This window comes from Rana temporaria, chromosome 4 (genome assembly GCF_905171775.1).
Source record: "Rana temporaria chromosome 4, aRanTem1.1, whole genome shotgun sequence".
In the NCBI taxonomy this organism is placed as follows: Eukaryota; Metazoa; Chordata; class Amphibia; order Anura; family Ranidae; genus Rana; species Rana temporaria.
In genome coordinates this window covers 110,375,697-110,398,633 of record NC_053492.1, presented here as the reverse complement: position 1 = coordinate 110,398,633, position 22,937 = coordinate 110,375,697, and the positions used below count along the sequence as shown (strand labels likewise).

Here is a 22,937-nt window from a genome sequence, read left to right as displayed (position 1 = left end):
TAGGGAGACAAATTTCTCCTGAGAAATAAAAATTCTGCATTGGGCTGTGTCAAGATCAGACCCATGTGCTCCAGAGGGTGTGGGGGCTGGAAATTAGACTTTAGAAAGTTGTAAGAGGTCCTCTTAGTAAGCTATGACATGAATACCCTAGGTCAGTGATGGCAAACCGAATGGTAGTGCTACAAATTGGAAGTGTTGATCTTTCACAGCAAACACTGATGTTAGGGAAAGATGTGGATATGTAGACCTGAATTCCACTTGTTTGAGAGAAGCAATTACATCTTGCAGATTCCATTTGGTACTAAAAGATATCCGTTTAGAGATCTCAAGTCCAGTATGGGGCAGATGAGCGCAATTCGTTTTGGGACCTAAATAGGTAGGAAAGAGGAGGTCCGGCGCTGCTCTGTGCAAAGTATAAAGCACATTCTTTACAACCACTTTAAATCTGCTTTCTTTTGGTCTAAAGCTGACAGAGTGAGTGGAGGGGGGGGAAGGAGACAGCAAATAATTTTATGAAGGTTGTTGAATTAATCCGTGCAACAGAACCAAAAATATATGTACAGCGAGAAAATAGAGTCAGATAGACCTATATATATATATATATATATATATATATGGTTCAAATATGAAATGTAGGTGAAAAGGAATTTTTTCAGGTGGCTGCTGCCTCTACGTGTTTATCTCACCTGGGTGGAATAATATATGGACGTGTTAAAAAGGTAGAGTTGGCGCCAACCTAACAAATTCTTAGTGTGTGAATATAAATGTAAATTTTTTTTAATAAAAATAGAAAAGTTCTTATCAGAGGCGTGCTCTAAAATAACCATTAATAATATGGAAATAAAATTATAAATATAAAGTGATGAAAGATCAGTTTAAATACAAAGTGCACGTGAAAAGTGCTATATATGAAAAAAGTCCATGTGCAACTGTGATCTCTTAATAAAGTGCTGGATGTTGCATAATAGAAAGTGCTTCGTGCCAAGTACAGCGCTGTTAATGTGTTCCACACAGTGACCCCTTCTGCTGTGCTTTTGTGTGGCATGCACTCACCAGATCCTCCACCCTCTCTTGGGGTAAGAAGCCTTCACAGTATATGCCCTGTGCGACACTCTGGGAGTTTCTCGTCCCCCTGTGTTGCTGCTGAGTTTTCCAATGTTAGCTCATATGCAAAAAGAGAGGGCCTCCAGGCTGGGGAGGGCGATCTGGCACTTTCCCACTTCAAAGAGGGGGGAGAATGCCTCTTTGCTGAACAGCTCCACGAGGAAGTTCACAAGGAAGTTCTCCACATAGATCGTGGGATCTTTTCCCTCAGCACGCTCCGGAAGACCCAATATATGCACCTTATTTCGGCAAAGACTGTTCTCCATATCTTCTGCCCAATTATTCAGGTTTTTCGCCAGCTGGTATGCGGATTGTGCGCTGGGACACCTTAAGGAGCTGATCTTCAAGATCACCAACACGACTCTCCAACATTGTAGTTCTCTCCCAAATTTTCAGCAGGTCTTGGCGCAGTAATTACACTTCTTCCTTCAAGCCTCCAAATTGGTCTTTAAGTGTGTTCACAGATGCAGTGCAATTAACTGCCTGAGGATGTCATTAAGTGTAGGTTGCTCATGGTTTTCACTCTCCTCTTTGGGCGATGATGTTCCAGCAGGTCTGCAAACTCTGTCCCATGATCATCTAGCATGATGGCTGGCTGCCAGACCTTTTCCCTGACTCTTGATAGTGAGCACCCTCCGAGAACGCCATCTGCTCCACTCCCGGGGCCCCAGACATTATCTGGGCATAGTATAGCATGTCACGGGGTTGCGCTGGGAGTTTACAGACTTCAGGCCAGCGTCCATCTTATCTGATCCATGTGGTGTTCCCCATAGAGGGGCCGCAGCGACGCCATCTTGGAGCTCCAAAGCCGCAGATTCAGTCTGTCCTTTGCATGTCATCCCTCTAGTGCAGAGGACCGGCAGTGGTTCCATGGTGGACACGGGTGTGGCAACCAGCTGGGTGATCTGGTCTAACAATGGTATGTGGGCTGGGGGAGGATGGGTAACAGATCGGGACCAGGAGCTGTGGGAGAAGCATCCTCTCACATGCCTGTATCAGCCATGCCGCAGGATTTTAGTGCAAAACTGCCTTCTGGGATCATTCACTTAAAGGCAGCATATCAAGTACCATGTACCCAGCATCTACTACAAGGGGGAGATAGCACAGGTTGTTTTTTCTTGTGGTCATCTTGGAGAAGACAATTTTTTAATTGAACCCCAGTAGAGCATATGTAAATTTTCAGTGAGGGGTATACTGTGAGATTAGTAAAACTGTGGGCAACATTTAGGATATAAACTAAAATAAACCTCAGACAGCACTTAATCTAAAAGCGTACAGGTAGAAACACTGCTATGCAAACATATTCATATCAGAGCACATATAGCACTTATAAAAGGAGTTGGGGGTATTGGGGGGGAATGTTGACACACAGATTTCAGATATGAACAAGCCCCTGGAACAGAACTTGTATTCATTTGATTCAAATACAAAAACTAAAAGAAAGTTGTATGGTACATACAGGTGTGTGTACTCAGCATTGCAAGTAATCAAAACCCTGCATATCAACATCAACAGAATGGCTCTATTCCAACCTATCTGCTAAGAATTGTCTAATTGCCATTTAAAGAAAGCACCAACACTGATCTTCCAAAAGCTTGTGTGTACTTGAGCCAAGAACAATCTAGAGTGAACAGATGTCAAAGAACAACCCGACACAAATTTACCCAGAGTACTTTAACCACTTCAAAACCAGGCACTTACACCCCCCTTCCTGCCCAAGCCAATTTTCAGCTTTCTGCGCTGTCGCTGTTTAAATGACAATTGTGTGGTCATGCTACACTGTACCCAAACAGAATTTGTATCATGTTTGCACAAATAGAGCTTGTGGGTGGTATTTGATCACCTCTGCAATTTTTAGCTATATAAAAAAAGACTGAACATTTAAAAAAAAAAAAGTTTTTGTTTGTTATAACATTTTGTAAATAAGTACGTTTTCTCCTTTATTGATGGGCACTGATAAGGTGGCACTGACAGGCAGTGACGATGGGCACTGATATGCAGCACCAATATGCAGCACTGATGGGCACTGGAAGGCTGCAATGATGGGTAATTATGGGTGGAACTGCTGGGCACCGATACATGGCACTAATAGGATTCCCTGGTGACACTGATAGGCTTTGTGGATGGGCACTGATTGGCAGCTGGCAGGGCATTGATTGGCAGCTGCCTGGGCACAGATTAGCATTTCCCTAGTGGTCTAGGGGGCATACCTGGTGGTCCATTGTGGGTGCCCATCCCTGATGGTCCTGTGGGTCCTGTTCCAGCTCTTCCTGTTTACATTGTGATCAGCCGTGATTGGACACGGCCGATCACGTGTTAAAGAGCCTCCATCTGAGGCTCTTTTACCGAGATCGGTGTAGCGGTGTGTCAGACTGACACACCACACCCCACTGATCGCCCGCGGTGGCTGTTATCCTGCTGGACAAGGATAACAACCACCGCCCAGCCGTCATTAGGCCGGGCAGGAGGTGGTTAAATAGTCCAACTGATACACTTGACATAGGCCTTCTCCTTATATTTTTAGGTTAATTCAACTAATGAGCTGTCCTTTTCAAGATATTTCTGTTTTATCACATCTTGTGAATAAATGCTCAAAAGCACCTAAAACACGCGGCGCTAGGCACGTTCCCACGTTAAGGCATTTTAATGGACAGAATTCTGGCCAATAGAGTGCACCAACGACCGATGCATGAATGTGCATAAACATGCATGCAAAAACACAGCTTTATGCTGTTTTTTTGCTGCCGATGAAGTCCAGTAGGAAAAAAAAAAAAAAAAAAAAAAAAAAGCATCCATAGAATAACGTATACATGAAGCCTTAAAAAAGACCACCCCTAAAATTCACACAATCTTTTCTATGTAGGTCAGTGATCTATTACTTTAGCCCTCTGGCCAATTTAATGGGTGGTGCCCCCAGCTCCCACTTTTCACCATTTGCCAGATTGCCACCATCTTTAGGAAAACGATTCTTGCAAGCTAAAAGATTACATTTCAAGATTGCAATGCTGAGCTCTCAAAGGAAACACACAAGCCATTATTATTGTGCACCTAATGCAAGACAAACTTCTCTGTTCTAGCCATGTATTTACATGTGTTTTTTTGTTTTTTAGAAGAATAAAGCTTTTGAAATGGTTTCATGACGTTAACAGTTTCATCATCTCGGAAAATCTGTTATACAAATAAAAGTGAAGGCCCACAGGGTGTAAAAAGGTTTAGGTTCCCGGACAGAGTTCTTTACGCTAAAAAATCCTGCTCAGACATGCTGCTAGTTACTAATACATGACCAAGTGCCTGGGTTTCCTGTATAACATAGGGCTTGCTGGGTTTCCTTGTAAAAGATGAGTCTTAATAAAACAAGCACACTTAGAGTTGTAAAGGAAAAAACATTTTTGACTAAAATTAATATCTACAAGGTAGACAGAATAGTGCAATGATTCTGTTAAGTAAATACCTATTAAATTCCTTCATCTATATCACCTCCGGCATTCTAGTTTCTGTTCTCTCATTCACTTCCTGGTTTTCATTGCTCATTCATGCAAGAACTACATTTCCCAGTATGAATTGCGGCACGCCGAGTAATTCACACCTCCTTGAAGTATCTAACACGTAGAGAGCGTCCTGCCACACAGATGTAGTTCCCAGGAAGGGGCGAGCACGTTACTGACCACCGCAGTAAAGCCTCCCATCACGGTGGTCAGTAAAATCAGACAAACAGGAAGTGAACAGAACAGAGAAGAAATAGAGCAACCTCTGAGCAAAAACGAACATTGAGGAAGTGAAAAGAGGAATGTCTGCAGGTAAAGGATGCTTATTATGAAAAAATATGTTTTCCTTTACAACCCCTTTAAGACATTGGTTTCATGTTCCAGAGAAAGGCTATCCAATAATTCTTTACATTTGCAATACTAATTGGTTGGAAAAGATGAAAGGCTTAATTTAATAATCTGAAGGCTGGGTTTGTTGTACATAGGTGATGCGGGAAGCTGCGCAATTCTAGTGCAGGTTCCGGCCCAAAAAAGGGTCCTGCACCATACAATCTGCCTGGCTGAATTTGCATCACACAGATATCGCATGTGATCTGCACAGCAATGTGCTGCGAATTACATGCAATGTCTGACATCGCAATAGTGTAAACCCAGCCTTAAAGATTGTTAGATTGCATTACAAACATTCACGCTATGAGATCCTGAAACAATTCCTATGACAAACTTCAAGTTGGCTAGCTTAGTAAATTAGTCCTCAACTGTGCCTCTTGTCAGGAAGCTCACTGGAATCTCAAATATCAGATGCAGGAGGGAACATGCACTAGAAACCTGGTTCTACCAGCATATTCCTACATGGATCATGTAGGGATATCAAAGTGCTGAAAACAATGTTTTCCACAGTATGAAATCTAAAATGATCCCTTATGACAACAGAAATCATGAAGCTTCACATCTACAAAAATAAAACCTCTGCAGTTTTATTCCATGCACAGAAAACGGACTTGCTTGTATTTCTGTTCTCAGACATATTTTTATGGTGCAATGGCTTTCCAAAGCAGGAAGTGAGATGCATACTGCATCAGTGCGACAGACAACTGGAGGTTGTTTTTGAAAATGAAGCAAGAATACTTTCCGAACAGGAGAAAAAATAAATAAAAGTAAATCGTAAGCTAGTTTGTGCCAAGCCCCAAAACTTACCTGTGGGTTATTGGCTTCCACCAACTTGCACTGTCTCAGGAAGAGCTTCAGATTGCCCCAGTTCATGTAAGGCAGCAGTACTATTGGCTTTTCCCCATCCTCTATACAGACGTGCCCAACGGGGAGCAGGTTCCTGAAACAAAAGGAAAAAGCTCGGATAAGAAGACTACAACATACATGCATCTTCGATTCACATGCTATGCGTTAGTTTTCCTTTGTGCGTATGTGATTGTGGGACTAATGGTATCAGGTTCCTATTTGTTAAATTTACCCTTGCATTTACCCAGTCTAGAGTGGGGCTTTAAGGGTTTCTTTTTTCCTTCTTGCTGTATTCATCTGGGTGGGTTATAACAAACTGCATTTAACGTGCTTAACTGTAGCATAGTATGAGATTGTACATTCAATACCATCAAATTACTTTGCGCATTATTGCTGCTTTTTATGTACACTGTTGACATTCTGGTAATATATCTGTTACATCTGTAGATACAAATAATTGCATCTCAGAGACTCCAATCTCCTCCATGCGCTTTGCGGCCAGTTCTACATACACTCACTCCAGCGGTGACTGCAAATCGTTGCTCGGGACAAGTTTCTTGAAGGGGACAATAGTAAAACACACTTGTGCATGGGCAGTCACCAATAGTATTCACTGGAAACGTATGTGACAGGGTAACGCCACCCTATCACAAACGCTGCCGGAAGAAAGACCTTCATGAAAGATTTGCAACCGATTTAAAAGAAAGCCACAGACATAAAAATATTGAACACATAGGTGTGCCCATGCTGCTGTATAAGGGTGTGCACCCCAAAACTCAAACATATACACACACACATTTTATTTATATATATATATATATAAAACTGTGTAGAACAATGGACATTCTTATTAGTTTATTTTTCAACAGCCGCCTTTCTAAAGTGCGCATCAGCTGATGACGCTGGCGCACGCGTATATTAATATCAGGTTTAGTAGGTAAAGGTGGTTGTACAAAGTTAACAACCACTTTAAAGAATTTTTTTTTTATCATTCTACATATGTTATGCGACATCCATTGAGGTTCTGTGAAATGTTAGCTTATAAAGAGATCACAGAGCTAGATCAAAATAAAGCATCAAGTACCACATGCTCTAGAAGGGTAAAGTGAGCTAATCGCTTTTTCTTGTGGCCATACGGCACGGCAGGCCTGTCTTTACAAGACATCATCTCTGGCGCTTAACCCTTAATATGCCCATTGCACTTCATGATCTCTCATTACAAACAGCAACATTCTGCAGCAAGGGCATCTAGAGTTCAGCTTAGGCATATAGGTGTAATACAGAGATGGTGTCTTATAAAGACCGGTCTGCCGTGATGTATGGCTACACCCTTGGAGGAAGTCTTAATGATGGAGAGTCAAGTTCAGGGGAGGAGGGGCATACAGCGACTGAAAGCAACGTCAGCACACTGGGTGTAAAAACAGCCACAGTGGGTATAGAAAAGAATCAAATGTTGCTTTGCAGCCTGAAATTAAGATGGACTCGGTTTTTATTTAATTCAGCTGTATTTACCCAGTGCAACTTATGACATCCAAGTGAAAGATAGAACACCAACATGTCAGATAATAAATAATCTTCAAAAACAGATTCACCAAGTTGGAAAAAGAATCACCCCCTTGTGTCAGTATTTTGTTGAATCACCTTTTGCTTTAATTAAATCCTTTAGTCTGTTGTAGTGGTGCACCGAAATATCGTCAGAAATTTTTGTTTTTGGCAGGCGGCCAAAAGAAAAAAAAAGGCGAAAATTGAGCCAAAAAGTGGACGGGGTCTGCCTGCCAGGTCCTGCACATGTGTCGTCCTGGCACGTCCCTGTCAGAGTCCTCTCCTCCATCCTGGTGATCGTCAATGCAGCCTCATCAGTGTCTGGTAGCGCGATCTTGCGCTGTGTCATGGAGCTGTATTGAATCACCAGGCAGCGCTGTAACAATGTCCCACCTCCTAGACCGGCTCTTGTGATAGGTGGCACACTGATCCAATGCCGGTAATCATAGGAGGCGGGTCATGGTTACAGCAGCTGCCTGGCTATTCAGATTCAGCTCTGTGATACAGCCTGAGATTGCACTACCAGACACTGGTGGGCTGCATTGATCTCCTGTATCCAGTCTGCAGTCACTGACCATCTCCTGTATCATGTCTGCTAGAGGTGCACAGAATAGAAATTTTGCCAATACTATTAGCAATGTGCTAAAGTTTAAGTAAGATTGCAGACAAGATACAAGAGATCGTCAGACTGCATTTTTGTTGAGATTTTCTTGCACTAAAAGGTGCCAATAATGGCCAACAATAAATTCATATTAATTTAAATTGATACTAAAAGTGGAATATAATACAATTCTATATACCGTATTTATCGGCGTATAACACACGCAACCCAACTTTGAGAGGGAAGTTTCAGGAAAAAAAACATTCCACAGCCCCCTGCATATAACACGCAGGCACAGTTTACCCTCCATTTTCAGGGTAAAAAAGTGAGTGTTATACGCCAATAAATACAGTATATATAAGAAAACTAAAAAAACGAAATTTTCGGTTTCGGCAAAGTGCATCCTGCATCTTCATTTTCGGCACCAACATTTCCATTCGGTGCATTCATTTTGCAGAACTGCTTAGAAATGTATTAATAGTGGGGCGTTTAGAGGTAGCAAAAAATAATAAAAAAAATTACACAAATATCACCAGCGTGTTCGGACAGAAAAAAGCTGAACATGCCCAAATGTATGTAAATGATACTAAATGCTAGGAGCATTTAGTGCATGAACATTCATTCATTACAATGGCCTAAATATTCCGGCCAAAGGAATGAATAAATTCCCAAATATGTTTTCAAAACACAGCTGTTTTAAGCCGTTTATTTTTCCTGCCATTAGCAAAGACTTTCAGAAGAGCTGGTCAAATGGCCAGTGTGCATGAGACCCAAGTGCTGTACAGCAGAGGTCCCCAACCCCCGGGCCAGTGAAGGTCCGTAGCATGCTGGAAGCTGGGCAGTGGGCAGAGCGAGCCAGCACTGCCACCATCTGACAACACCCACGCCCCTATCTTCTGGCAGCACAAAGTAATCACGAACAAGGGGAGGGAGGAAAACGGGGACAGGAACAGGATCTCATCGAAGAACTGGTGAGCCACAGGCTGCATCCACCCCTCCCCCCATGAAGTGACAGGCTGCACCCCCCCCCCCCCAATCCTGGCTGCAGAATTTACAGCATCATGCAGCACTTTGCTCTTCAGCCCATCCCTTTCATTCAATACATTTAAATACTTTCAATCAGCCTCCTATGTGGGTGTTACCTAGGGTGGTCTGCAAGCAAATTAAGTCTCCCTTGAAACACTAACTCCTTCAGTCTGACATCCACCCATTAGAGCATTTTGATCTTTGCATAACTCCTCCCATGGCTTGCATCAGTGCAGAAGGTGCTTGAGAGAAGTACTGGGGCAGGGTACTGTTTTTTTTTTGGGGCAAAAATGTGCAGCACCCTGCCGGTCACTCCCATCAGCCACAATCTGCATGCATTGCCTAGAAAAGCAGAGATCCAGCAGTGAAACTGGGTCCAAAATAAGGCAAGTAAAACAACGTTTTTTTTTATAAAAACATTTAGCATGTTGAAGAGGGGGAATGGAGAGATCACGAAAATCTAAATATATATAAGGCACTGAAGATAATCTGCAAAATTTGGAGAAATGCAGATTCAGGATATTCAACTGTAGACATGCAATTTAGGTGTGAATACAACTTGCCAGTCTTTGAAAAACATTAGTTATGTAATTTAGAGCAGATCAACATCTGCAGATGTGTGCAGCATTGCTAAACATACTCTACGCAGCAGCAAAGGAACTGGCGTTCTTTCAGAGTTCAAACCTGGAACACTGACACTGAATCTCTCCCCACAGGGCAGATGTAAGTTAAAACAATCACATCACTATGTAATGTATCCTTAAAACAGAAAAATGATTCTGAAATACGTGCCCCAGCACAGTAAATTTGCCTACAGCTAGAAAAAAATAAAAAAATATATGTATTAAAAACAAAACATCACTTGACAGAGTAAACAGTATTAGAATTTAATAACCAAGTTTGGTATATGCAGAGGCAAAAAAAAAATAGTTTGCAGGATTCTTAAACATGTCATCTTAGGTTATGGTTCTGCATTTCTCAAGCACTTTGTTGTTCCCATTGGATGGAGGTTAACCAAAGGATTTCAGTACCCATGTAATTGGAAATCACTTTCTCCATAATGAAAAACTGATTAATTGAAGTGATGCTTCCTCCACACAGTGAGGCGCATTTACTAAAAAGGTCCAGAATCTTCACACAAAGTGTGTGGAAACGCACTTCATTAGTCCAAACGTGAAAAGCCATATCGTGTTTACCCATTTTATTAGCACATTACTGAGTATTCACAGGTAACATGAATTTGTTTTTCATATTAACCCTTTTTCGGCCCCTAGCGGTGGTAAAACTGCACTGCTAGTGGCCGAATACCGCCTCAATTCCAACGGTAAAGAGCGGCTAAAAATATCGGTGCTTTACCGCCACCGCACCTCTTTTAAAACAGTTCAGGAGATAACTTCACATGCAAGGCAGGCAGTCGATTTAGGAAGAAATAGTAGTGACATCTGCAAACATGAATATATCCGTACTCTTACAGATATATTATTATATAAGCTCTGATGCGGACAAGCACAGTTTCCCCATGATCTCACTGGTGTAACATAGGTAAAGAGTTCATCAGGAACAGGACTGCAAATAATGGGGTGGGAAAGAAATAATTGGAATGCCAGAAGCCATAGTGATGATAGCTGTGAACTTGTAGATGTAAAATTACAGCTTTCTAGGCAAACTGAATACTGAAGTCACAGAGTTTCATCAGTGCACGTAGCTGGATGGCACAGAGTATTTAAACACAGCCTTGTGTTTTCAATCCCTAATCCACCCTCAATTACTGAAGAAAAATACTCACAGCAAATCCTAACATGCAGCACATGTATTTACTGAAACACAAAGAAGAGATTATACGTGTGCGTTTTATGGTTTGTGAAGTTGACAGTGATCAGCATCTTCCTGTGTCAAGAGGCCCAAAAATCCACCTGTATAAAGTGAATGTAGATGACTAAACCTATATTTCAACTTATGTGGCATTACTTTAATTTAACTAAAGACATTCAGATGACGGCAGGGATATTCCCAACCAATTACCAGCCTCTTGATGCCCTTATCTTTTTTTCAAAAAATAAATAAAGATTGTAAATTACATATGTTGCAACACATTACAGCAGTGGTCATCAACCCTGCCCTACAGGGCCCACTAACAGGCCAGGTATTCTGTATTACCATTGGGAGATGCAGTCTAGAATACTGCAATGACTGAGCAGCAAAGATATCACCTGTGATGTATTTCAGTTATCTTGCAAACCTGGCCTGTTAGTGGGCCCTGTAGGGCAGGGTTGATGACCACTGCATTACAGGACACAGACCTTCAGGTGACTGAACACCGAAAGCTTTTGCACACGCTCCTTGGTCATACCACAAAAACCCTACCACATTACGTGTGACCTGTATCCTGCACTGCATTTTTAAGGGAAAGTTAATCACTTCCCAATTGGAGAATATATATATATATATATATATATATATATATATATATATATATATATATATATATATATATATATATATATATATATATATATATATATAAAATCACAGTAATGCGATCTGTGACCAATCCGGACAAAGCAGAGCACCAATCTCACTGTAACTAACCACAGCGATCTCATGACCACAGATAAAAAACTGTCATTAATGGCTTTCATTCATGCTAGCATTGCTTACTACGGTGATCCCTGTGATTGAACAGTGATCACATGGTACAGGGCCAATCACAGCCCTGTATCAAGTAACTTTCAATCACAGCAATAACAATATTAAACAATGAGTCATGTATGAAAGCCATTCATGATACAGTAGTTGAAACTATTTTTAGAGTGATCACTGTAATAATAAGCAATCTTTTTTTTTATCTAGCTATCCACACACAATACTGTGCAAAAGTTTCAGGCAGGTGTGAAAAAATGCAGTAAATTAGTAATGCTTTCGGAAATAGAAGTGTTAATAGTTTATTTTTGATAAACAAAATAGAAAGCAGATGAGCAGGAGAAATCCAAATCAATATTTGGTGTCACCACCCTTTGCCTTCAAAACAAATTCTTCTAGGTAACACGCGTACAAAGTTTTTCAAGGAACTCGGCAGATAGGTTGTCCCATACATCAGATCTTCTGTGGATGTAAGCTGCCTCAAATCCCTCTGTCTCCATGTAATCCCAGACAGACTGTTGAAATCCAGGCTCTGTGGGAGCCAAACCATCACGTCCAAGATTCTGTGTTCTTTACACTGAAGATAGTTCTGAAACACTTCCTGCCCGGCCTATTGTAGAAAAACAGCCGAACAGGAGTTTATCATTGGTGAACTTATGCGACATCCTCCAGGCATGCTAGGTGATGTCCCCATCAATGAACTCAGAGAAAGCATGGAGGAGTGTGCCGTAATGGTAAAAGCCACTAAATGGTGTAGGCCTGAACAAACATCTGCCAACTCAAACAACGACAAAGGAAGCCGCTAGGCATTTCTTGGAGCATCTGTGACCACGAAAAAGGAATCTGACCTCTGAAAAGAGGCTGTAACACGTATACATGAATCACCACACCCAAGCAGCGCACCCACCATCCTTGGGATGCGACGGTTATGGACAAAAGAAAAAGGCAGAGCAATGTCCTCATTTAGATGAAAATCTGACACCACTGTCGGGGAAAAAAAAAATAGGAAGGCACAGACAAGAGAACCACTATATCATATATTTATGGACATGAAGGCCAGGATGTAAATGTCTGAAGTCCTTTATCTCTGACAAAAGAGAATTAAGGACGCTGAGATGAAGGGTACATTTCTCCCAGGTCAGGTAGTGACAGCTGTGGGAATCTGCCTGCCAATTTTCCACTCCCCGAATGTGAACAGAGATTGCCTATAGTGGTTCTCAGCCAGGAAAGCTAAACATACGATCAGAGGCAGTTGGACGCTTTTTTCAACTGCCCCAGAACTCATTCAATGTTATCCTAAGTGACCATGTACACAGTCTCGCTTATTGTGAAAAACATTCTAAAACCCTAAAATTACTGTAATAAAATATAAGCAGCGCTGTAAACCATGCAAGATGAAATATCAGTTTTCACAGGTATTCAAAAATAATGCTAATGTCCATAAACATCACCATGTGACAAAAGTGAATATGTGCACAAATTCCAAAAAATATATACAAATGTGTTTAAATATTAATTAAATATAAGTCCATAAAACACATCAAGTAGGTTTGTGAAAAAACAATGATAATAGCTTCCAATCTTCCACCACACACGGTGTCAGTGAATCCTCTCTCGTCAGATGCAAAACTCACCAACTCAAAATTGCCTTACACTCTTGTGTTCGGCGTGTAAACGTGTACAAAAAGACCTCACTGGTAGGTATAGAAGATAATCCCAGTTCCAACAGATTCACTGCCAGAAAGCTCCGCATGTAAATAAAAAGTGCTCAAAATAGCGTGATACCGTAAAACAAGTCTCGCTTATTGTCGTTAACAGCGTTTCTTTGAAAGCAAAAAAAATGGGTTCAGACGCTGAAGATCTCCACGTTTCAGACGTCAAACACAACTTAACGCAGTAACCCGCATTTAGCAGCGCTTGGTTTATAGGCGTCTTTAGCCATTTAAAAAAAATATATATATGTATATTATATATTTTTAAACATGTCTAAACGCGAACGCAGCATTTAAATGCAGAAAAACGGACGTTTTAAACGTGGGTTACTATCCGTCAAGTTTAACCATTTAGGAGCAGTTGTAAAAACATCCCGTGTACATGAAGCCTTATACTTCTGGTTTAACAGAAACCAGCTGACATTCGGTGCGTGTGTACAGCACGGCCTGACTTATCAAAAGGGTCATGTTGGGAACAAGAACACTCAACGTGTATACCTGACATTAAGACTGCTCAACTCCTACTAAAATATCAAATAAAACTATTTTTTGTTGTGGGGGGATAATGTATGAGGTAATATGTGTATGCCAATTGTACAATTGTACCAGGATTTTATGAATGAGGAAGGTTTCAATCTGTATATGTTGTAGTAGAAAACAATAAAAAAAAGACTGCTCAACTCCCCTAGATAACACATATATGACATGGCTGTTGCATTGTCTGACTGCACCCTGACAAAATGGTGTCCAGTGACGAAGGAGGTTGACAGGAAGCTTTGCTTCTCTTGGTAACAAGATTCTTTGAACAGCAAGAAACAAACTCGCTTCTCCAGCCTGTAGGGCTTCCACAAGCATGGAAGAAATTAGATATTTATGTATCCATCGATGTATAGCTATAGATATGTATCTATCATATTGCTTGTCAAAAAAACCCTACATGCCAAAAGTAACACAAATATGTGGCCTCGGCTTCAAGGGGTTGACCTGGGTCGATGCCTGCAGCTACAGGCATCCTGATAGTTTTTTTGTTCTTGTTTTTTAGAGTGGACGGTGGGCTTTTAACAACCACTGATGCAGCTATGCAGCCGCTTGGCTGTTATTACAAGCGAGGACTCTCCTACCTTCTGCCGCTGGGAGGCCATGTCCGCCGGCTGGCCGAAGACCCGAACAAAGCCAGAATCGGTCCTCTGATCTAGTAATTTGGAAACAATGTCATGACAGCACTTTCGAATTACTAAAGCATTAACCCCCTCATGCTGATCACAAGGCAAATATGTGGCCTTGGTCTCGAATGGGGCTGTAAAAGGGGGGTGGGGGTGTGAACCTCCAGTTGCAGGCATCGCCCTGGTATTATTGATTAGATTCAACGGTTGGCTTTCTTATGACATGAATCAATGCCTCGACCATTATTAGCAAAGGGAGGGGGATGCCCCTCACCCTCCCGCAGCTAGCACGGGCTACCGCGTCCCACCAGACACGTCTGCAGGCTGGCCAGAGACCCGAATGAAGCTGGAAATTGGCTTTGATTGGGTGTCTCAGGTCTATTAAACAATGTCATGACATTACTTCCGGTTTATGCAAGACTTAAAAGCGCCAAATTTTCAAAAAAATTACTGTATTCAAAAAAAGATAAACTAGGCGTTTTGAATGCTTTTAAGTGCAAAAGGAGGGATTTGGGGTTTTATAGGCACCAAGATCTCGTCATCAAGAGTACCTGTCATTGCCTGTTACTGTCACAACGTATGTTTCCATTTCTTTGTGTCAGCAAAAAAAATTTATCAGGATTTTTTTTTTTTTTTTGTAAAGGGACAGTGCAAAAAAAAATTAACGCTTGCGCGCAGAAGCGAACACATACGCAAGTTGCACCCGCAAATATAAACAAACAGAGTTCAAACCGCACGTGAGGTATCGCCGCAATCGTTCGAGCGAGAGCAATGATTCTAGCAGAAGACCCCCTCTAACTCTAAACTGGTAACCTGTAGACATTTTTAAAGTGTCGCCTATGGTGATTTTTAAGTACCGTAGTTTGTCGCCAATTGTACAAGTGTTCACAATTTTAAAGCATAACGTTAGGTATTTATATTTACTTGGCATAACATCTTTCACATTATACAAAAAATTGGGCTAACTTTTTTTTATCCATGAAAGTGTATCCCTTCCAAAAAAAATTGCAATTGAAAGACTGCTGCAGTGTGACATAAAATATTGTAACGATCACCATTTAATTCTTGCATTTTGCGAGTGGAACATGAGGTCTGGCGAGGAGCTGGGCTGCCTGGGAGAGGGGGGGGGGGGGGGCGAGCACCGCCGGCGGCCGTTGTTGATCGGGAGCTGTTCTCCCAGCGATCGACCGCCGGCGGCCGTTGTTGATCGGGAGCTGTTCTCCCAGCGATCGCCTGTGGTAGAAAGCATTGAGGTAGAGGAGGACCGCGGTATCACTGAGTGGTATAGCAAGCTGTAATAGCATAACATTGAACTTTTCTCTGCTCGTTCTCACACACAGCCCTGCCTAACCCCGCACCTGTATGACAGAACGCATCCCAGCATTGGACGCACATTCTGTATATTACAGGCGCGGGTTAGGTGGAGGCGGGGCTGTGTGAGAACGAGCAGAGAAAAGGTCAATGTTATGCTCAGGTTGCTATTGTCAGGCATCCAGGGCATGTACAGGTAAGGCATACTGTATGTTGGTGGATGCCCCCGGTCCCAACCCCGCAAATGCTCGTATTTTTTTTTCCGTTCCTGTATTGCTTTGGGAAGCCGCTCCTGTCCCCATCCCACCTTTCCGACCTGGGTAGCACAGAGCCGAGTGAATTGTTCCAGATCTCCACACTCTTCAGCTCTGTGTTTTTTGGCGCCGTTGTATGTTCCGCTGTGTTGGGGGGACCCCGCGAGGCTCTTTTGAAAAGGTGAGAGAGGGCAGTGGAGGAAAGTGGGGGCATTTGCAGAGAGGCAGCTGCGGGGAGGTTAGAGGTGTAGTGCAAAAGTGACAGCTGGGGGAGTGGGGAGATTTGTTAAAAGGTAAAAGCTGTGAGAATTGTGAAAAAAGAGGGGGGGGGTTTGTGAAGCATGGGAGGGATTTATAAAGAATAGGGGGCATTTCTGAAGCGTGGAGGGGGGAATTGATAAAGAATGGGGGAATTGATAAAGAATGGGGGGTGTGCGAGAGCGAACAGAGCAGAGGAAAGTTTAATGTAAGCTGTTACAGTGGGCTATACTGCTCGGTGATCCCGCAGCTCTCCTCTTTCTCCTGTCATGATCTGGCCACCAATGGGGGCACAGGTGAGGCTGCAATGGTGGGCACAGGTGAGGCTGCAATGGTGGGCACAGGTGAGGCTGCAATGGTGGGCACAGGCGAGGCTGTACTGAGGGGAACTGATAAAGTTGTTAAATGTCTTATGCAGAATTAAGTTACAAAAATAAATATCAAGTGTAATTTCAGAAGATAATTTATGAGGGCGTGATTAGCGGCAGAATTAGTGGCAGGGCATGGTAGGGGTTGGGCGGGGAAACTGGTGACGAGTAGTAACCCTTGAGGCCTGGCTAGTGGCTCAAGACTTGAAATTTTGAGCCCTGTATAAATAATGATTGGGGATTCTAAAAAAATTCTACGGCATAAAGACTAGAATAAAAATTATCCCACATCATTGCACAATACATAGTCAGTGATCGCATGATCTGAAATAAAATTGTAAAATAATAAGCAATATTGCCAGAGTAAGGTTTTCTATTAATGCAGCCTGACTAGAGGATCTACACACTACTTCTGGTTTGCCAGCTAATTGTACAGCGTGGCTCCCAACCTGCTCCTCTGAGGTCCCCCTTCCACAGCTGAATCCAACTGCATTAGAACCGAAGGCCCCTCCACATCAGCTATTTTATCATGATAGGGAGGTCCCTAAAATGACATACCTGTCCATTCAAAAGAGGAACTGCAGTCTGCTCACATAATTTGTAATAAAAACATCTTTGCCATTCTAAAGCTTTCCTCCAACCACTTCGCATATTTTATATATAATGCGAATCTGTACTTGCCAAATATGCTGCAAACATCTCCTTCCAGTCTGGCTGCAACCATTTTAACTGTGGGCAGCTGAAGCTGCTGCCTGTTCACTTCCTGGATTTACACAGACACACACACAGAGGCACACCTCCAGCTATGCAGCGCTCATTGGCCTTCTTAGGACTCATCTCCCCTCCCTGGCAAACTCACTCTCTCTCTTTTTTTCCCCCATACAAGAAACAGGAAGTGGGCTGTATAAGGTATTTACTGGCAGAAATATTTTACTATCCAAAGTTAAAACAAGGGCAGAAGATTTATTAGATGGCAAGATGAAAAGAATTACTGAAGTTCCAAATGTATGCAGTAGAAACAAAATAACTTACCGGTGGTGTAGGCCTCTCAGTTTGCAGCTTTCAGTCAGCATCATGGTGATTTGTACCTCAGAAGATTGATCAAAAAAAAAAAAAAAAAAAAAAAAAAAAAGAAAAGAAAAGAAAAAGGTAAATAAAATAAAAAAGGACAACAATGCATCCTATGCATTAAGGTGAAAAAACACCTTGCCGTATCCGGCCCCCGTTTTACTTGCCTGAGACCCGAATTTCCATGGGCGCGATCCCACGTCGCTCTCTTTACTGCTTCTCAGCTCTTCATTGGATAGATAGCAGCGAATGCATTGGCTCCTGGTGCTATCAATCAAATCCAATGATGCGGCCGCCAGGGGGGCGGGGCCGAGTCATACTCTCGGCCTCTATGGACGCTGAGTGTATGACAGGAGCATCCCCGCAGGTTAACCTCCTCAGGAGAGGGCTTCCCAGAGGGGTTTATCTAATAAGGGGAGGAGCCGCGAGAGCCACCGTGGGACCCCAGAAGAGGACGATCGGGGCCACCTTTTACACAGTGACAGCACAAACCTGCCACACTGTCACTGCAGGGAGTAATACAGCGAGCAATCATTTCTTCTCCTTCCTCCACGATCAGGAAGTTATCCCCGGGGAGATGGAAGTGCAGGCAGCAGAGCTGTCTACTCTCTGGAAAGAGTCTATAAATGCGCTGATCAGAGGGAGTGAGCCTAATGCGCAGATCTGCAGCCAATACATTGTGGCGCAAATATTTGTTTATAAAAATTTAAGAACCAGTGACATTCCTGGCATGAATTGCAAATTTCTGACACTTCGCAAATCTTTAATATAGGAACATACCCGGGCTAAGAAACGATGGTAATAGTGATAACTATTATAATTTTCCTTTATTTCTCCTCTTTGCTATGCAAGGTGATGGGATGGTGTTATTTTACTAATATATTTTAGATTTAACGTGTATGATGGTGTTATGTCTTGTTTTGGTTTTAAGAAATTCAATAAAAAAGATGGATACATATATATATAAAAATTAGGGGTCGACCGATAAATCGGCCGATATTTCTCATTTTTTTTTTTTAAATCGGCATCGGCCGATTATTGCGTGAAAACAGGCTGATTGTGAGGGATCAGAAGCAGGGGCGTGCTGGGTGTAAATCTTCCCCCCCTGGCCGCCCACCGTCTATTCTAAACGGCTATCACGGCTGCTGTTTGTTGATTTTTTATTTATTCTACCCCCCCCCCCCCCCAAGTCTGCAGCTGCCGATTGGCTGTTACTGGCCGCACTGCATTCTGAGGTTTGTAGTGCAGGACGTCAGGGGACAGACATTATTGACATTCTTGAGCGGCTGTACTGGTGGGCGCCGAGAGGCTCCCCCCCCCTCGGTGGGCACCGAGAGGTCCCCCCCCGGTGCGCACCGATAAGGTGGCACTGTGGTGGGCACTAATAGGCTGCACTGGTGGGCACTGATGGACACTAATAGGCTGCACACTACCTCTCCACCCTAAACAATAACCTCCTCCCCACCTCTCCCCCCTAGATTTGCTGAGATAAGGGGGAACAATTTTTATATATATATATATATATATATATATATATATATATATATATATATATATATATATATATATATATATATATAAATAAAAAATACATATTATACATATACACACACACACACACACACACACACACCGTATTTATTGGCGTATAACGCGCACTTTTTTCCCCTTAAAATCAGGGGGAAATCGCGGGTGCGCGTTATACGCCGATCCCCGCTTTCTGAGCGCCGCCGACATATACCAAGAGCAGTACATTCGGCTCGCGGTCACGCCCTGTGCCGCCTCCGAGCGTGGCCGAGCCCAGGCGAGTGTACTGCACTCGATATATGTCGGCGGCGGAGTTCAAAAACAGCGCGGGAGAAGCGGGAAGAACACCACGAATGCCGCAGACGGACGCCAGACCGGACAAGGCCGCCGGGCAACTGTAAATTGTCAGTATTTCTTTTTTTCCCTAGGATTCCCCTCTAGGTTCGGGGTGCGCACTATAGGGCGAGAGAATATATATATATATATATATATATATATATATATATATATATATATATATATATATATATATATATATATATATATATATATATATATATATATATATATATATACACATATATATACATACATATATATATATATATATATATATATACATACATATACACACACACATATATACATAAATACACACACACACCACATATATCGGCCGCCCCGATTTCTAAATATCGGCCAGAGAAAAACCCATATCGGTCGACCTCTAATATAAAACATATATTATATATATACACATACATATACATACACACACACATATATATACATATACACATACACACATACATACATACACACACACACACATTGTGCATCATCTGACAAAAATGTTGGAAATTATTTCTGTCCCACTGTGTCTATAGCAAAAATTGAAAAAGTGTGCGAAACAGCTAAAATGGCACTCCCAGACACAAAGTGATACGACGCACGTGTGAGCACATTATTGTGAATGGAGGTATGGACATGGGTTTGGCATTGGAACATACTGTGCATCCAGAAAGTATTCACAGTGCTTCACCTTTTCCACATTTTATGTTACAACCTTATTCCAAAATGGATTAAGGGCCGGTCCACACTGGTGCGCTGTGCGAGATCGCATGTGATTCGCACCGCAAATCACATGCGATGTTTATGCGATGCGATTTCAGCCATACAGATAGTATGCCTGAAATCGCATCTGGACTAAACTCACACAGGACCCTTTTTTGATCTGCACCAGAATCAAAATCACATGGGTGTTCACACTTATGCAATCCGATTTATGTCCGAACTGACAGTTCGCATTGCGATATACAAGCTGAAATGGGGGTTCATTAACCGCTTAAGACCCGGACCATTATGCAGGTTAACCACTTCAGCCCCGGACCATATTGCTGGTCAATGACCAGGCCACTTTGTGCGATTCGGCACTGTGTCGCTTTAACTGACAATTGCGCGGTCATGCGACGTGGCTTCCAAACATAATTGGCGTCCTTTTTTCCCCACAAATAGAGCTTTCTTTTTGTGGTATTTGATCACCTCTGCGTTTTTTGCGCTATAAACAAAAATAGTGACAATTTTGAAAAAAAAAAAAAAATGTTTTCCTCGGTTTAGGCCGATACGAATTCTAATAAATAATTCTAATATTCGAATAAAAAAAAATATCGCAATAAGCGTTTATTGATTGGTTTGCGCAAAAGTAATGGCGGCGATCAGCGTTTTTTTTTTTTTTTTTTTAGGTACTGCGACAATATGGCGGACACTTCAGACACTTGACACATTTTTGGGACCATTGGCATTTTTATAGCGATCAGTGCTATAAAAATGCATTGATTACTATAAAAATGTCACTGGCAGGGAAAGGGTTAACACTGGGGGGTGAGGAAGGGGTTAAGTATGTTCCCTAGGTGTGTTCTAACTGAAGGGGGGGGGTGGGGTGGGACTGACTGGTCGCTGTTCATACATTGTATGAACAGAAGATCAGGCATTTCTCCCCTGACCGTACCGAGAGCTGTGTGTTTACACCCACAGCTCCCGGTTCTCGATCTGCAACGAGCGATTAGGGGTGCCAAGCGGTGATCGCGCCTGCCGGGCAAGTGCGCCGGGATCAGGGACAAGCAGGGGGGGGGGGGGGGGGCGTTAGTTTAGGCCGATACGTATTCTACCTATTTTTGGTATTTTTAGGGGATTGTTTAATGGCATTTTTAGGGTATAGTTTTATGGCATTTTAATAATATTTTTTTCTAGTAATGGTGGCGATCAGCGATTTTTTTTTAGGTCCTGCGACATTATGGCAGACACTTCGGACACTTGACACATTTTTGGGACCATTGGCATTTTTATAGCGATCAGTGCTATAAAAATGCATCGATTACTATAAAAATGCCACTGGCAGGGAAGGGGTTAACACTAGGGGGCGAGGAAGGGGTTAAGTATGTTCCCTAGGTGTGTTCTAACCGAAGGGGGGGTGGGACTGACTGGGGGAAATGACTGATCGCTATTAATACATTGTATGAACAGAAGATCAGGCATTTCTCCCCTGACAGGACCGGGAGCTGTGTGTTTACACACACAGCTCCCGGTTCTCGCTCTGTAACAAGCGATCGCGGGTGCCCGGCGGTGGTCGCGCCCGCCGGGCACGTGCGCCGGGATCAAGGACGAGCGGGGGGCAGTTTAGGCCGATACGTATTCTTCTACCCATTTTTGGTAAAAAAAAAAAAAAAAACGCAATAAGCATTTATCGATTGGTTTGCGCAAGATTTATAGCGTTTACAAAATAGGGGACAGCTTTATTGCATTTTTTTTTATACATTTTTTTTTACTACTAATGGCGGCGATCAGCGATTTTTTCCGTGACTGCGACATTATGGCGGACACATCGGACAATTTTGATACATTTTTGGGAACATTATCATATTCACAGCAAAAAGTGCTATTAAAATGCATTGTTTACTGTCAAAATGACTACTGCAGTTTGGGAATTAACCACTAGGGGGCGCTGAATGGGTTAAGTGTGACCTCATGTGTTTCTAACTGTAGGGGAGTGAGTCTGGACGTGTGACGTCATTGATCGTCTTTCCCTATTTCAGCGAACAGACGATCAATGACACTGCCACTGTGCCCAGCCGTGCCATTCTGCCAACGTATATCGGCGTGAATGGGTCCTTTAGTGGTTAACAATGTATTGACACTCCCCAGCAATTTGTATATGGCAGTGTGAGCTGCTGTGCAAGTCGGGTTTGATGCGGGAACCCGCAAGTGTGAACCCAGCCTAAATTTCTTATTTTTCTCAAAACTGAGCTCAGGTGCACCCAGTTTCTACCGATTATCCCTGAAATGTATCTACAACTTGGCGTCCACCTGTGGTAAATTCAGTTGATTGGACATGATTTGGAAAGACACACACCTGTCTATTAAAGTTCCCACAGTTGAAAAGATGACTTATTAAACTGGAGAGTAGGGGTGGTAAGATAGGTAAATCATTAGGAGAAATATATAAGGTTATGACATACGGGGAATGTGAAATGCTTTGTAAAAATAATATAATGAATGTAACCTGTTTTTATCTCTTCTGGGGGGCCAAGGGAATGAATACCAAGTGCCCAGAGGCAATTCAGTTTGCATGTGTTGCGCTATATA

General features: G+C 42.5%; 1 protein-coding gene across 2 annotated transcripts in view; it reads right to left on the bottom strand.

Moving 5' to 3' along the window:
- Positions 1 to 22,937, bottom strand: part of RYK (receptor like tyrosine kinase) — a 209,455-nt gene that overhangs the window by 27,647 nt on the left and 158,871 nt on the right. For both annotated transcript variants that reach the window (XM_040348747.1, XM_040348746.1), the window contains exons 10-11: positions 17,733 to 17,802; positions 5,787 to 5,919 (exon numbers count right to left, since the gene is read on the bottom strand). In XM_040348747.1, the coding sequence (XP_040204681.1) occupies positions 5,787 to 5,919; positions 17,733 to 17,802 (203 nt within the window). The remainder of the gene's footprint in view (positions 1 to 5,786; positions 5,920 to 17,732; positions 17,803 to 22,937) is intronic.